This window comes from Balaenoptera ricei, chromosome 21, assembly GCF_028023285.1.
Source record: "Balaenoptera ricei isolate mBalRic1 chromosome 21, mBalRic1.hap2, whole genome shotgun sequence".
Classification (NCBI taxonomy): Eukaryota; Metazoa; Chordata; class Mammalia; order Artiodactyla; family Balaenopteridae; genus Balaenoptera; species Balaenoptera ricei.
This window is the reverse complement of record NC_082659.1, coordinates 33881243-33898054: the sequence shown is the minus strand read 5'-3', so window position 1 is coordinate 33898054 and position 16812 is coordinate 33881243. Positions and strand designations below refer to the sequence as shown.

General features: G+C 41.9%; 1 protein-coding gene across 14 annotated transcripts in view; it reads left to right on the top strand.

Annotated features, from left to right (window-relative positions):
- SLC20A2 (solute carrier family 20 member 2) overlaps positions 1–14288 on the top strand; it is a 106681-nt gene extending 92393 nt beyond the window's left edge. For all 14 annotated transcript variants that reach the window (XM_059909592.1, XM_059909597.1, XM_059909591.1 and 11 more), the window contains 3 exons: positions 408–593; positions 1954–2038; positions 12828–14288. In XM_059909592.1, coding sequence (XP_059765575.1) covers positions 408–593; positions 1954–2038; positions 12828–12992 — 436 coding nt within the window. In that variant the 3' untranslated portion in view covers positions 12993–14288. The remainder of the gene's footprint in view (positions 1–407; positions 594–1953; positions 2039–12827) is intronic.
- The last annotated feature ends 2524 nt before the right edge of the window (positions 14289–16812 follow it).

Below are 16812 nucleotides of genomic sequence, written 5' to 3'. Positions count from 1 at the left end.
AATACCGTATGCTTGCACTTAGGGAGAAACCTCGCAGAGCTACTCCAACTCAGAGACGAAGTTAAACGGTTGTTACCGGGGGTGGGGCAGGGGCAAAGGGAATTCTTATTTAATGAGTACAGAGTTTCAGATTTCCACGATGCAAAGTTCTGGAGGCCTGTGTCACAACAGTGTGAATATCCTTCACACTACTGAACTGTACACTTAAAAATGGTCAAGATGGTAAACTTTGTTTTTTTAAACCACAACCAAAAAAGTTACTAAATCATTTTTATCACCTGTAGATTACATAGGCAAGCCACAAATGCGACAGACGGGCTGTTCTCAAGAAGTCCCTGCATGTCATGTACAGCATTATCTGTATGCATGTACGATGTTTGTACAATTAACCTCTTTTTTCCTCCCAGTAATGCCATTGGTCCCCTGGTAGCTCTGTGGCTGATTTATGAACAAGGTGCGGTCCTACAAGAAGCAGTGACTCCCGTCTGGCTGCTGTTTTACGGAGGGGTTGGAATTTGTACAGGCCTCTGGGTTTGGGGGAGAAGAGTGATACAGACCATGGGGAAGGACCTCACCCCCATCACGCCGTCCAGGTAAGCCGCCGGGGCGGCGCGGAGTGGGTGTGTCTGGACGTGCCAGCGTGGCTCTCTGCACAGCCGGGTCTGCAGTGGGGTCCCCATGCGCCATCCTCACCCGTCACCCTCATGCACTGCTCAGCCCCCGTCCACGGTGGCACGGAGGTGAGGGCGGGAGTGGGCGGGATGGGAAGAGAAAAAGCGAATCCACCTGCAGCCACGCCCACACCCCGTTCCCCTCCCACACCCCCACTGCCCTTACCCCGCCTGAGGTCCAGAGAGCAGGTGGGGAGGGAGAGAAGGGTTCTTGGGCCTGCCTTTCCCGAAAATCCTCCACTCACCAGCTCCACCTGCTGGCTGGAAGCAGCTGTCCCCTGCTGCCCTTCAGGGTTTACTCTACATCCTTTGCTTCCTGGGCTAAGCCGGCAGGAGGGGTGCCCATGCCCTGGGGGTGGGGTTTGGAGACTCCCACATGGTTTCCTATGGTCCTTCTAGTGTGTATCCTCTAGAGCAGGGGTTCCCAACCCCTGGTCCGCAGACCGGCAGCGGTCCGCGGCCTGTTAGGGACCAGGCCACACAGCAAGAGGTGAGCGGCAGATGAGGGCGAGCCAACCACTGAAGCTTCATATATGCCGCTCCCCATCGCTGCCCCTGGCTCGCAATACCGCCTGAACCATTCCCCCCCTCGCTCGCATTACCGCCTGAACCAACCTCCCCGTCGCTCGCATTATCGCCTGAACCAACCTCCCCGTCGCTCGCATTATCGCCTGAACCATCCCCCCCCTCGCTCACATCACCGCCTGAACCATCCCCCTGTGGAAAAACTGTCTTGCACCAAACCGGACCCTGGTGCCAAAAAGGTTGGGGACCACTGCTTTAGAGCTATTGGTTAAATAACAAATTCACAGGAGAACTTTCCAAATACAACTAAAACTTGAAACTACCTATTGTAAGAGATCTTTTCCCCCTTGAAAGTCATTTTAATGAAAGATTCTCTTATAAGATTGATTTGAAGAAAAATTAGTGATCTGAGAAAAACTTCACTCCTTTATGATATGTACATGTTTTTAAAATGAAAGCGTAGTTTTCCTTGCGCCACTTTAGACGTGACAATTCACCGTCTTCGGCTCAGCAGGAATTTCTGACCCAGCTCCTACAGGGTGTGGTTTTTGAAAACATACCGGGAAAACGAGGCTCCTTAGGGCCACAAGCAGCCTCACGCCAAGCGTTGGTGCCACGTTGCCGCCATGCCGCCGTCCCTGGTTCTGCTGATGCCCTGGGGCGCGGTCCACCCAAGGAGCGTCCTGGTGAGGCCTGGGCACCCGGGGCCGGCGAGCCACCGGCGGCGCCCGTGACGCGTCCCCTGTCTCCTCCGCAGCGGCTTCACCATCGAGCTGGCCTCGGCGTTCACCGTGGTCACCGCCTCCAACGTCGGGCTGCCCGTCAGCACCACGCACTGCAAGGTAGGCCGGCGCCCGCGCGTCCTGCCCGGTCACCCGGGGCCGAGGGGAGCTGGGGCAGCGCTCGGCACGCGGTCGGTGGAAGAGTCACGGCGGGCTCTCCCGGGGGCGTTTGCCTTCTCAGGCGGCCCCTGCCGGCCGTTCCCGCCGGCAGCGGTTCGGGTCGCCTCCCGTGCCGCAGACCTGGCCACTCCACGCGTGCCCGGCGGGAGCTCGCCCTCCTTCCACATGGCCTGGTTCTCTCGTTGTTTCCACGGTGGGTTTTGCATTGAGGTTGCGCGTCCACGAACCATGTTTGTAGGCCCAGGGGCCCAGGAGTTGACAGGGGGACAGACGTAGGCAGAAATCGTTTCCATGGAATCGTAAGACACGGTTGTATCAGTTCTTTTTTCTTCTATAAGGTGGTCGAAGCGATTCAATTGCCTTCGAGTCAATTCCGGATGATATTAACCACTGTCATGTGCTCTAGAACTCAGTGGGAGAGGGAACTCCTTGTCTAGTCCTGGCCTGTTGGAGCCACAAGGAACCTTAAAGATGAAGGAAGAGGAAACAGGCCCCGCGAGTTTCAGGGAGTTACCCAAGGACCCCCAGGGTGGGCCGGGGCTGGAACCCAGGCCTCGTAACCCAGGGCTGCCCAGTACCTGGAAGAATTCTAAAATATCTGCAGTGGGCCCCCTGTATACAAATATACCCACCAACAACTTCAACAAAGCAAAAGCGACTTGCAGATTTTCCTAGGTTCGTAGATTCCTGTCATTCAAGAAAAGCTTGTTTGTTCCCACTCTGGGCACCAAGCGTACCGCAGTGACCAAGACAGCGATGGGCTCTCCATTTACACACAGCCTGAAAACTCCAACCAGTGTGTCTATAAACAAGCACCGCTAAATGTGAAAGGCTTATAAAAGAAGAATGAAATCATGCTGTTTGCAGCAACATGGATGGACCTAGAAATGATCATACTCGGTGAAGTAAGTCAGACAGAGAAAGACAAATATCATATGATATCACTTATATGTGGAATCTAGAAAATGATACAAATGATCTCATTTACAAATCAGGTACAGACTCACAGACATAAAAAACAAACTTATGGTTACCAAAGGGGTAACAGAGGAAGAGGGATAAATTAGGGGTATGGGATTAACAGATACACACTGCTATATGTAAAATAGATAAACAACGAGGACTTACTGTATAGCACAGGGAACTATACTCAATATCTTGTAATAACCTATAATGGAAAAGAATCTGAAAATATATATATATGGCTGAATAATTTTACTGTACACCCGAAACTAATACAGCATTGTAAATCAATTATACTTCAATTAAAAAAATAAGTACAAATAGGACCACTAGCCTCTAGGTTTCAGTTTCTAATCTGGAAGATGAAAGGGCTACCTTAGATGACTCGTAATATCGATGCTGTCTAGTTCCCCTACTTCTCAGTAATCCTGTTGCTGTTACTGCCTGGTGATGGACTTAATCTGGAAACACACTCAACTTATTAAGAGGCAAGTGGGAACGCAGCAAAGAATACCACCTTATATCAACAAAAGACCTCATCAGTAGTGAAGACATGGGCCCCTGGGCCCCTTGTGATCCAAATAACATAACAACTAAAAACATAAGGCAAAAGCTGTTAGAACTCAGAAATTAATGTGTCCAAGTCTGTGACAAATGAAGAAGACAGAAGTACTTAGGAATATAAAGAATTTGAATAGATTTATAGCAGTATAATTAATAAATATATATCAAATTTTTATGCCTTCTTGTCAAGTATCATGAAACGTTTATAAAAATTTGTCATAAATTCAGAAGACCACGATAAAAATCACAACTAAATTTATAAAATAAGAACAGGTATTCTACAGAATCTCTAATCCCAGATAAATTAAACTAAAAATATATGTTGAAAAAAGGAAGTATCCCCTTGGACATTTTTAAATGCTCTTTTTAAGTAACAGTTGAATCAAGGAGTTTAAAAATTATAGCTTTCTTGGAAAAGAGAAAAAAAATAATTGTGTGTCCATGTGTGTATACATAGCAAACTTATGCTCAGATAAAAATTCATATATTTACATGCTTTAATGGAGCAAAGGGAAAATAAAAGAACCAAACATTCCGATTAGTATTTTATAAAAAGTTCAGAACAACAAAAATTCTCGGGAAACAGCAAGAAGGATATAAAAGCAAAATAAATTTAAAAACACAACTAGTGAAGGAAAAGGGGAGAGGAAAGTGTTTACTAATAAAATAACATCAAATTCTTAGAAAAGGAAGGGAGGGCAATTAAGTTAGAAAGGAGAAAGTCATCATAACAGATTTGGGAGAGAATTAGTAAATATAAAACCATATAGCTGTATGCTAAGGATTTGAAACCCTCTGTAAAATGAATTATTTTTTGCAAAAATATACGTGACAAATAGATGTGACACAAAAAGTAGAAAAAAAGTGGAAAACCTGACCAGAGCAATAGGAAGAAATTAAGGAAGTTCTCCAAAAACAATTCTTCTCACCTGAAAAGGCAAAAAGGAGGACACTGCTGACTCCAGTTGTAGATGGATTCACTGGCTAATCTTTTCCATCTTAAAAGAATAGATAATTCTCACATTATATGAACTTTCCATAATATAGGAGAAAAAAACAAAATAAAACAGGAGACTCTCCAGTTTGGTCTATAAAACATATACTGAATGACCCTAATACCGAAACCTGATTAAAAACATCACAAACAATGAAAGCTGTGTTTACATATGAACGTTGATTTTAAAACTTTTAAGATGCTAGTAAATGACATCAACAATATCATGAAGGAACATTTCAGCAGGACCACTTTGATCTTCTGGATTATCAGAATGCAGACTCTGAACAGGGCAGGGCTGGCCCCTCACAGGGCTCAACAAATGGGTGTTTACAGACATCTTCAATATCACACGGCTCAGCGATCCATTAGAAAACAACGTACGGTCATCTGTTGAAATACGTGCCAAAGACACATTTGAAAACCCTAGTAAAGTGAATGATGTACATGAAAGAGGCACAAAGCTTTGCTCAGAGGTAAAAGAAAACCTGAATGTGAGACACACTGTGTCGTTGGGTGGGAAAGTCCTCAAACACTAGCCCAACCAAATTTTTCTCATAACTTTCCGAAATAAGGCTAAAGTTAATTTGGTGGGTGAAATTAGCAAGAATACAAAATGATCTACAAAGAAAAGCGCTGAAGAGGGAGTAGCCTCACCACATAGGAAGTCTGTTATAAGGAAACAGGAGGCAGGAGGGTGGGGGGGGAAGGAGGGCTGATGGGCAGAGAGTTTCAGTTTGGGATGACAAAAAAGTTCTGCAGATAAATGGTGGTGATGGCTGCCAAACAATGAGGATCTATATGCCACTTAATTGTACACTTAAAAATTGTTAAAATGATAAATTTTGCATTATGTATTTTACCACAATAATAAAAAATTAGATACTTGTATAAAAAAGTAGATAGACCAGAGATAGAACCTAGTATATATGAGCATATAGTTTGGGGCAGGAAAATTTTAACCGATAAGTGAAGTTGAGTAACTGGCTATCACCCTAGAAAAATAAAAGTAGACCCACAGTTCTCAAAATACCTGAACATATATCTGATGCCTTGATGTTTTTAAACTATTTTAAAATTTAGAATAAAATAGAATTTTATTTTAGAAAATTTAAAATAAATGAGAATTAAATATTCAAGCTAAGGATAAATCACAGAAGAAAAGCGTAGCATATTATACTGCATGAAATTAGAAACTTAAAAGTGAAAGCAAAATACTGGATTGAGAAAGTATTTGCATTAAATATCAGAGTTAATATTTATTTAAACACCACATAAACAAATAAGAGACACATTTAGATTCCAATATGTAAATGGGCAAAATACATGAAGAGACTTTTCTTATGTTATCATGATGTTATTTTAGCTGGTGTTTATTAAATTGAATTATAGTTGACTTACAATATAGTAGTTCCAGGTGTACAACATAGTAATTTGATATTTTTATAGATGATACTCCATACAAAGTTATTATAAAATACTGATTATATTCCCTGCGCTGCATATTGTACCCTTATAACTTATTTATTTTATACCTAGTGGTTTGTACCTTTTAATCCCCTTCATCTATCTTACCCTTCTCCCTACCCCTGTCCCTTCTGGTAACCACTAGTTTGTTCTCCGATTCTGTGAGTCTCTTTCTGTTTTGTTATATTTATTTGTTTTATTTTTTAGATTACACATATAAGTAAAAACATACAGTATTTGTGTCTCTCTGACTTATGTCACTTAGCATAACACCCTCCAGATTCATCCATGTTGTTGCACATGGCAGCGTTTCATTCCTTTTTATGGCTGAGTAATATTCCCTTGTGCCACAGTACTTCTCCTTTATCCATTCATCTGTTGATGGACACTTAGGTTGCTTCCATATCTTGGCTCTTGTATGTAAATAATGTTGCTGTGAATATTGGGTGCACGTATCTTTTCAAGTTAGTGTTTTCATTTTCTTCAGAGAAATACCCATGAGTGGAATTGCTGGATTATATAGTAGTTCTATTTCCAATTTTTTAAGGAACTGCCATACTGGTTTCCATAGTGGCTGCATCAGTTTACATTTCCACCAACAGTGTACCAGGATTCCCTTTTCTCCACATCCTTGCCAACATTTGTTATTTGTGGTTTTTTTGATGATAGCCATTCTGACAGGTGTGAGGTGATGTCTCATTGTGGTTTTGATTTGCATTTCCCTGATAATTAGTGACGTCGAGCAGCTTTTCATGTGCCTGCTGGCCATCTATACGTCTTTTTGAAAAAACACCTATTTAGGTCCTCTGCCCATTTTTTAATTGGGTTGTTTCTTTTTTTATATTGAGTTGTATGAATTGTTTATATATTTGGATATTCCCTCCTTATTGGACATATCATTTGCAAATATCTTCTCCCATTAAGTAGGTTGCCTTTTCATTTTGTTGATGGTTTCCTTCACTGTGCAAAAGCTTTTTAGTTTGATTAGGTCCTGTTTGTTTATTTTTGCTTTTGTTTCCCTTGCCTGAGGAGACATATCCAAAAAAATATTACTAAGACCAATGTCAAAGACCATACTGCCTTTGTTTTCTTCTAGGAGTTTTATGGCATCAGGTCTTGCATTTAGGTCTTTAACCCATTTTGAGTTTTTGTATATGGTGTGAGAAGATGTTCTAATTTCATTATTTTACATGCAGCTGTCCAGTTTTCCAAGCACCACTTATTGAAGAGATTGTTTTTTCCCCATTGTATATTCTTGCCTCCTTTGTCATAGATTAATTGACCATAAGTGCATGAGTTTATTTCTGGGCTCTCTATTCTGTTCCATTGAACTGTTTGTCTGTTCTTGTGCAGTAACATACTGTTTTGATTACTGTAGCTTTATGGTGTAGTCTGAAGTCAAGGAGCATGATACCTCCAGCTTCGTTCTCTTTTCTCAAGATTGCTTTGGCTATCCAGGGTCTTTTGTGGTTCCACACAAATTTTAGGACTGTTTGTTCTAGTTCTGTGAAAAATGTCATGGGTATTTTGATAGGCTTTGCATTAAATCTGTAGATTGCTTTGGGTAGTGTTGACATTTTAACAATATTATTCTTCCAGTCCATGAACACAAGATATCTTTCCATTTATTTGTGTTGTCTCCAGTTTCCTTCATCAGTGTCTTCTAGTGTTCAGAGTACAGGTCTTTCACCTGCTTGGTTAAATTTACTCACAGGTATTTTATCCTTTTTGGTTTGACCATAAATGGGATTGTTTTCTTGGTTTCTCTTTCTGATAGTTCATTATTAGTGTATGGAAATCCAACAGATTTCTTTATATTACTCTTGTATCTTGCAACTTTACTGAACTCATTTATTAGTTCTGACAGTTTTTTGGTGAAGTCCTTAGGGTTTTCTAAATATAGGATCATGTCATCTGCCAACAGTGACAGTTTTACTTCTTCCTTTCCAATTGGATGCCTTTTATTTCTCTCTCTTTTTATTTGATTGCTGTGGCTGGGATTTCCAATACGATGTTAAATAGAAGTAATGAGAGTGGACATCCTTGTCTTGTTCCTGATCTTAGAGGAAAAGCTTTCAGTTTTTCACCATTGAGTATGATGTTAGCTGTGGGTTTATCATAAATGGCCTTTATTATGTTGAGATATGTTCCCTCCATACCAACTTTGTTGAGATTTTTTTATCATAAAAGGATGTGGAATTTTGTTAAATGCTTTTTCTGCATCTATTGAGGTGATCATGTGATTTTTATCCTTCATTTTGTTAATGAGGTGTATCCTGTTGATTGATTTGTGGACATTAAACTATCCTTGCATCCCAGGAATAAATCCCACTTGATCATGGTGTATTATATTTTTTGTGTATTGTTGAATTCAGTTTGCTAATGTTTTATTGAGTTTTGCATCTGTATTTATCAAGGATATTGTCCTGTAATTTTCCTTTTTTGTAGCATCTTTGTCTGGTTTTGATATCAGGGTAATACTGGCCTCATAAAACAGGTTTGGAAGTGTTCTCTCCTCTTCAATTTTTGGAATAGTTTGAGAAGGATAGGTATTAATTGTTTAAATGTTTGGTAGAATTCCTCTGTCAAGCCATCTGGTCCTGGACTTCTGTTTATTGGGAGTTTTTTGATTACGGATTCGGTTTCAATACTAGTTATTGGTCTGTTCAGATCTTTTATTCCTGACTCAGTCTTAGAAGATTGTACGTGCCTGGGAATTTATCCATTTCTCCTAAGTTGTCCAATTTGTTGGCATATAACTGTTTGTAGTTGTCTCTTATGCTTGTTTGATATTGGTTGCAACTTCTCTTTCATTTCTAATTTTGTTTATTTGTGCCCTCTCTCTTTTTATCATGAGTCTGGATAAAGGTTTGTCAGGGGGTTTTTTTTGTTTTTGTTTTTTGTTTTTTTGAAGAAAAACAGCTCTGGTTTCACTGATCTTTTCTATTTTTTTTTTTTTTTTTGGGTCTCTATTTATTCCCTCTCTGATCTTTATTATTCCTTCTTTCTGCTACTTTGGGCTTTGTTCTTCCTTTTCTAATTCCTTTAGATGGAAAGTTAGGTTGTTTATTTGAGATTTTTCTTGTTTCTTGAGGTAAGCCTGTATCACTATAAACTTCCCTCTTAGAACTACTTTTACTGCATTCCACAGATTTTGGACAGTTGTGTTTTCACTTTCATTTATCTGTCAAGGTATCTTTTTATTTCCTCTTTGCTTTCTTCATTGACCCATTGGTTTTTCAGTAGCAGGTTGTTTAGTCTTTTGTTGTTTAGTGTTTTTTCCATTTTTTTTCCTGTCATTGATTTCTAGTTTCATACTGCTGTGGTTGAAAAAGATGCTTGATATAATTTTAATCTTCTTAAATTTATTGAGACTAGTTTTGTGTGATCCATCCTGGAGAAAGTTCCACGTGCACTTGAAAAGAATGTATATACTGCAGGTTTTGGATGGAATGTTCTATAGATGATCATCTGATCTAATGTGTCATTTAAGACCAGTGTTTCCTTTCTGATATTTTGTCTGGATGATCAATCTATCCATTGATGTAAGTGGGGAGTTCAAGTCCCCCACTGTTATTGTATTATTGTCAGTTTCTCCCTTTATGTCTGTTAATATTTGCTTTATATATTTAAGTGTTCCTATGTTAGGTGCATATATGTCTCTAAATGTTATATCCTCTTCTTGGATTGACCTTCTTATCATTATATAATGCCCTTTGTTATCTTTTGTTATAGACTGTGTTTTAAAGTCTATTTTGTCTGATATGAGTATTGCTACCCCAGCTTTCTTTTCATTTCCATTTGCATGGAATACCTTTTTTCACCCCTTCAGTTTCAGTCTATGGGTGTCTTTAGCTCTAAAGTGAGTCTCTTGTAGGCAGCATATAGATGGGTCTTGTTTTTTTAATCTATTCAGCCATCCTGTGTCTTTGATTGAAGCATTTAGTCCATTTATGTTTAAAGTGATCATTGATAGGTATGTACTTATTGCCACTTTGTTTGTTTTCTGGTTGTTTTTGTAGTTCTTTTGTTCTTTTCTTCCTCTTTTAGCCTCTTCCCTTATAGTTTGATGATTTTCCTTAGTGTTATGCTTGAGTTTCCTTTCTCTTTGCTTTTTGTGTATAAGTTTTTGATTTGTGGTTATCATGTAGTTCATATACATCAACCTATATCTACTTGTTTTAAACTGATAGTCATTGAAGTTCCAACACATTCTAAGAGCTCTACGTTTTTTTACTCCTCCCCCATCTCCCATGTTTTATATTTTGGTGTCATGTTTTGCATCTTTATGGAAGGGACAATTTTTATATCTAAAGACTAGAGGGAGTAAAATTGGATATATAAATAAAGTTCAGCCTTAGTAGTAATTAAAGATATACAAATAAAAGCAACAGTAACACGTTTTGTTGATTGATTAGCAAAAGGAGAACAATTTACAGGATTGTTATAGTGTGCTGAAATTCACAGATTATGGATGCCCTTGTACATTTACAACTGATTTGGCAGTAGGTATCAAGATCCTAAAATGCATTAGGAGAGGAAAGAGTTCTTTCTCAAAGTAACATTCCATCTGATAACATGGGAAAGGAGTTGGTAAATCACCACTTTGCAACCCCTGTAATAAAGATTGGATTGCTAAATCTTTAGCAGAAGTTGGGGGGAGGCGTGGGCGGGCAGTTGGTGAGGAACAGGATATTTCAGTGGTATTAAAATGTTTCTTCATGATTGTGGCAAAATATTAAAAATTGGTGAATTTGCGTAAGGGGTGTGTGAGAGTTCTTGCAGATTTTCTCTAAGTTTCCACATTATTTCAAGATATTTTTAAAATGCCCCCTGTAACTAATAATCCATTTCAGGGAATATTATTTTTTAAAGCCTAAATATAAGCTATATGAATGAATATATTAATCATGAAATTATTTCTAATAGGGAAAAATTAGAGGCAAATTGGAAATGTTTAAATAAATTAAGGTACATCCACCTAAAGGGTGTACCATTTTACATGATACTCATGAAGGCTGTGAGCACTATGGGAAGATGCTTATTTTCTTAAAGAAAGGAAATAGAAGTGTACCCTATTGTTTACAAATAAAGGTATATTTATAAACAATAGTAGAAAGGGATATATAAACATGACAATAGTGGTGTTTTGGGGTAACCCGCTAGTAGGGGGTAAGTGTCCACTCCTATTACATAAACTTGCTATAATATGATTATATTACTTTTATGCTTTTTTACGAAAAATGTTTTAACAGAAGAAGAGGGCGTAGATAACCTTGAAACTTGAGCATGTTCTCTGTGTGTGAGCCGAGCTGAAGTGCGCTGAAGAGGGACAGGCCCTGGAGGGATGGTAACAAGGAGAGTCTAATCTCAGAAACTAGTGTTAGTGGATCTGACCATATTCGAGGACCAGCAGAACCTAGCTAGTCCTTTTGCAGTAGAAAAGTCTCGATTGTCTGGCGTGTGCTAGGAACAGCTAAGCAGGATGATCAGGTTCGTGCAGTACACTGGTTATAGACAAGGGGTTTACATAGAATGATCATTTTGATGCCCCTTCGATGGGTTGTTCGTTGCTACCTGGACATGTATGGAATCGCTGGTTAATCACGGCTTGGGTTATCAAAATGTCAGATTAACTGCCTTTAAATATGCTGCTGGTTTTGGTGTTCCAGTTTGCTTCCATCAACAAGTAAAGTGTTGGATTTTATTTTTTCTGTCGACCCCAGAATAGACCCCAGTTGCTCTTTGAACCTCATTGGCCCCTTCCGACTCTGAAGTATTTGTGGGTCAGTAGAGACGAAGTCTGTTTCCTGGAGATCTTCAGGGGCCAAGGGCACCGTCAAGGGCCCGTCTCTGAGCTTCACCAGAGCCTGAGTGAGGCGTGAGATGCTACAGGCTTTGTACTTTCTCATGATTTCCATTTTTAGATACTTAAAGTTGTGGGTCTTTCCCTTGCACATTTTCAACGAATCACAAAATGAACTGCGAGTGTGCAGAAGAATATCTTAATCCAGGTTAATGTTCTGATTTTCAAGTATCTCTATCATTTTGTGAGGCATGATTGACAGTTTAGATCCAATTATATTTATGCTCCATTTAGTTAATTAATTTTTTAATCAGCTAAAGTACAAGGACTGCAAGGCAGTTGGAGATAGTGGAGAAAACCAGTTTAAGATCAAGAGGCCTCAGTTCTAGTTGTCAACCTGCCGTGATTTACAAATCTCCTCATGCCCCAAACTCTCTGGAAATGTTTTATTCTCTGCAAACTGAGCCACGGGGATTAGATGGATTAGGTATTTGCAGAGGTCTCCAGCTCCAACATTTTATGATGCTGTTATTCCAGGAGAAGGATACTTTATTGCCATTTCCTTGTGTACTTATAGCAGGCTCACATACTGTAATAAGCAGTATCCTGCCTGGGGAATCTGTAAAATGAGGGCGGTCATCGCTAGTTGATAAAGTGCAGGGGGAATAGAAAACATTTGGTTGGCTAAGCTTCCACTCAAATAGAGCAGAATACAGGTGGAAAAGTGCATCAGAACCATATTCTGAATGGAATAATCCTAAAATAATCGTACCTAAAATCTAAAAAGTATTTTAAAAAGCTTTTACCCAATTTAGGGGGAAGAATTGGGAATCCTGTGATGTAGTTTATTTCTGAGATTAGCCATTTAACATCGGTCGATTGTGTAGACTGTGTCTCGCCTCTGGTTTGACTCTGAAACGCCTGTGCCCCTCCAGGTGGGTTCGGTGGTGGCCGTGGGCTGGATTCGCTCGCGGAAGGCCGTGGACTGGCGCCTCTTCCGGAACATCTTTGTGGCCTGGTTCGTGACCGTGCCCGTAGCGGGGCTGTTCAGTGCTGCTGTCATGGCTCTGCTCGTGTACGGGATCCTTCCGTTCGTGTGACCGGTCCTCTTCCAGCCGGTAAACAAGGGATGGGCCGGGCTGCGTGTGGGCGCTGCGTGCTGTCTCCCGCCAGCGCCTCCACGACCCTCTGTGATGTTCCAAACCACACTGCCCACCTAGGTGTAGAGTCGTCCTCCAGAGCTAACTTGACTACTGTACATAATCATGTGCACTAAACTGGTATCGTGGTGATATAACATGGTGCGGTTACTTATATATTAAATATATATGATATACATAGAATAATAGGTAGTGCTATTTCAGACATACTCGAAATGGGAGTGGAGACACTTGCCTAGAATTTGATATTCAACAAATCTTTGTACATACTGATTTCAGTGGCAAATTTTAAGAACCTTTGAAAAGGAAAGTGTAGATTGGAAAATGGTATTTTTTTCCCATTTAATATACTGTAACGTAAGTGAGATACAGGATGGATGATACCCATTTGGGAAGGTGTACGTGTGTCAGTGTGCTATTGAATACTGGAACAGGAGTTCACAAGTGCTTTCACTGAAGAATTTGTTCATATACTGTGTATTGATTATGTAATATATCATAATTGCTTCTGTAAATACTTAAAACTGTAATTTTTTAATGGTGTGCTTCCCTTATCCTTTTTTGATCAGAGAAGTTTGGAAAGTACCAAAGAAGCAGGGGAATAGTTTGCCAGTATTATATTTTCATACTGTTTGTCTCCCCTTCTCACTAATCCTACCATTAGCCTGGGATGCGGCAGGACCGCCATGCTCTGACCTGCCCTGGGGCAGGGTGTATGGTGAGGCACCAGCCCCCAGCACGTGCACGTCCCACTTCTGGTCCCCGTCCCCGCCACCACGCTGCCACCGCTGCCCCGTGCCAGATCTTGGCCCTTCATTGTTGTCAGTGCAGAGAAGGTACGGCGGCGAGGACGCGTGATCGACACTACATATCAAGTCCAGTTGAAATTTCCGCCCCCTCCTCCCCTGCAGCCTGAAGGATGGACCTCTAACCTCAGACACGGAGGCAAGTGCTTTGACATCCTGGAAGCTCAGGACTGGGGAGGGCTGAGCTGTTAGTACACTGGACTTGAGGGTTTCCTTGAGGCCTTCACTAGGTGGAGCAGCGCCATGTTCTGCTGGAGCCCCACCGGCGTCTTCTTTTTCGATAGCGGGAGGAAGTGTGACTAATGCTAGAGCCTGAAACTATGGAAATGCTGCTAAAACTTTTATATTGACAAACATTTTCTCGGTACTTCATTGTGATTTTTCATTAATCAACCATATTAAATTTATAATAAAAACATGCCCCTCAAAAGTTTGCCTCTGAAGTCTTTTTCTAAATACCTATATAATGTTTCTTATTGAGTTTCCACAAAAATACAAGCTATAATTTGTTTATTTCTATTTTTCAAATACCTTTTTTTCTCTTATTTTACTACTAGTACATGTTTGTGTAGAAAATACACGTGAGGGAGAAAAGGAAAGAATGGCCCGCACAGCCCGGCATCCCGAAACTGCCGTGCGGTCACACACACTGAGCCTTCGGTGATGAGCTGTCTGCCAGGAGGGCTGGTCCCCCATGGGACCTTTGTTAAAGGGACCGTCACACTCTGCTCGGTCTTGCCGCTTCGCTCTTAAGTCAGCCAGACTCAGGGGAGTTGGGGCCGCAGCTCACACGTCCAGAGCTGAGGACCCAGCGGGAACGCACGTCCTATCTCCCTTCTTGCTCGAGCAGCTCAAGAACCCAGCTCCGTGGAGCATCAGGAGCTTCAGAAGGAAAATCCTCCAGTCCCTGCAGCAGGAGTCCATCTCCTTCTGGAGCCGGGAAGGTAAGAGGTGAGGAGAGCTGGCCAGGTGTAAACAGTTCTTCTCCACAAAGAAACCTGCCCACCCTGATTTTTAAATGGCATTTTAAGCCTTTCATGTCCCTGCTTTTGTTAAAACCATGCATTCAAGAAGTTCTCTTTCCTCCTAAACTTTGTAAGAAAAATAACAGCACGACACAGTGTCAGTTTGCAAGCTGTGTCCTGGGAGAAAGGCTGCTGTCTCAGCCCCGCAGCCAGGGTGGCAGAGGCCCTGGATATGAAGTGGGACAAAGGTCACACCCACACTGGGCCTTCAGTGACTGCCTACAAGAGAATCATTTAAGATCTAGACACATAGACTTAAAGTGAAAGGATGGAGAAAGATATTCCATACAAATGGAAACAAAGACTGTAACAGAAGACAAGGACTTTACGTAATGATCAAGGGATTAATCCAAGGTCAATCCAAGAAGATATAACAATTGTAAGTATATATGCACCCAACATAGGCACACCTAAATCCATAGTGCAAATATTAACAAACATAAAGGGAAGAACTGACAGTAACACAATATTCGCAGGGAACTTGAACACCTAACTGACATCAATGGAGAGATCATCCAGATGGAAAATCAGTCCAGAAACACTGGCCTTCAGGCCAGTCCATTGCTATTTATAAAACATTCTATCCCAAAGCAGAATACACACCATTTTCAAGTGCACATGTAACAATCTCCAGGATAGAGCACATGCTAGGCCACAAATCAATTCACAGTAAATTTAAGAAAATTGAGATCATATCAAGCATCTTTTCTGACCACAACACTGAGACTAGGCAATGACTAAGCTGTGTGCAGAGACAAGCCTTCCCCACTGCCCCTCCCTGCCTGTTACATGACTGGGATGAGGGCAGAGGAGGGATTCCCACCCACCCCCACCCCCACCCCCACCCCCGAGGGGAGGGGATGCCCGATAGTCTTTTCTTTGAGTTTATCAGCTGCTTCCTCTAAAAATGCAAACACTCCTCGGACAAGGGACCCTCCCGCATCCCTGGCACCTTACTGTGACTCTGTCACCAGCGGCGTGCAGCTCAGGAGCGCCTGGGGACACGGCCTCCGCTTGGGGCAGAGCCTGCATGCGGCACAGGCTGCAGAAGGAGCTCGAGCTCCGGGACAAGGTTCTTGTACTTCATTCTCTGCTTTTCCAAACGAACTGACCTCCTGAGCAAATACGTAAACACATTTGTTCATTTTCTAGAAGATAATTTAAAGAATAAATCTCCCTGTCTCCTCAGAGTAAGCTGCACAGTAGAGATTTAAAACCATCTCATCCCTCAGAAAATGGTAAAGTGTAAAGATCTGTGGCATCAGCGAGCTTATTCAAGTACAGAGGGAGACAGGAAAAGGGCGCCTGAGGGAGATTACACAGGGTCTGCGGGGCCTCACAGGAGGCTGTGTGCAGGCCGCCCCGCCCACTGCCTCCAGGTTGTCCCGGGGGCACCGGGGCGCACGTTCCTCACGGGGCAATGGGACCACCCGGGCTGTGAGGGTCCCTGGGACAGTGGCAGGAGAGGGGCCGCTCCGGGCCTGGCCCACAGTAGGGCTCCGTAAACAGGGGCCTGTTCTTCCACTTTTCAAGGATGATTTCCCACAGGAGCGCTCGAAGGGCAGCATTGAATTAGGCGATGAAGAAAAGGAGTGGATTAACCGCGGTTAGCTGAGCGAGGCAAAACTAGAGGCTAAAGAACGGGGAGAATGGCTTCTCTGCAGGCGTGGGGACGCCGGCGGAATGTGGTTAAACTCTCACGAGGGGATGTAACTCTGTTCTCGGACTGTCACCTTCCTAAATACCTTTACAGCGCATCATCCTTTATTACTGAAAAGACAATGAAACGCCCCTGAAACATATTAAGAAAAAAATCACCTACACTCCGTCACCCCACCGCCATTCCTTTAGAAACATTGGCCTTTGAAGCCTGGAGCTGGCCAGCCACTGGGGAAACTGAGGCACGGGATGAGGAAAAAGTTCAGGCAG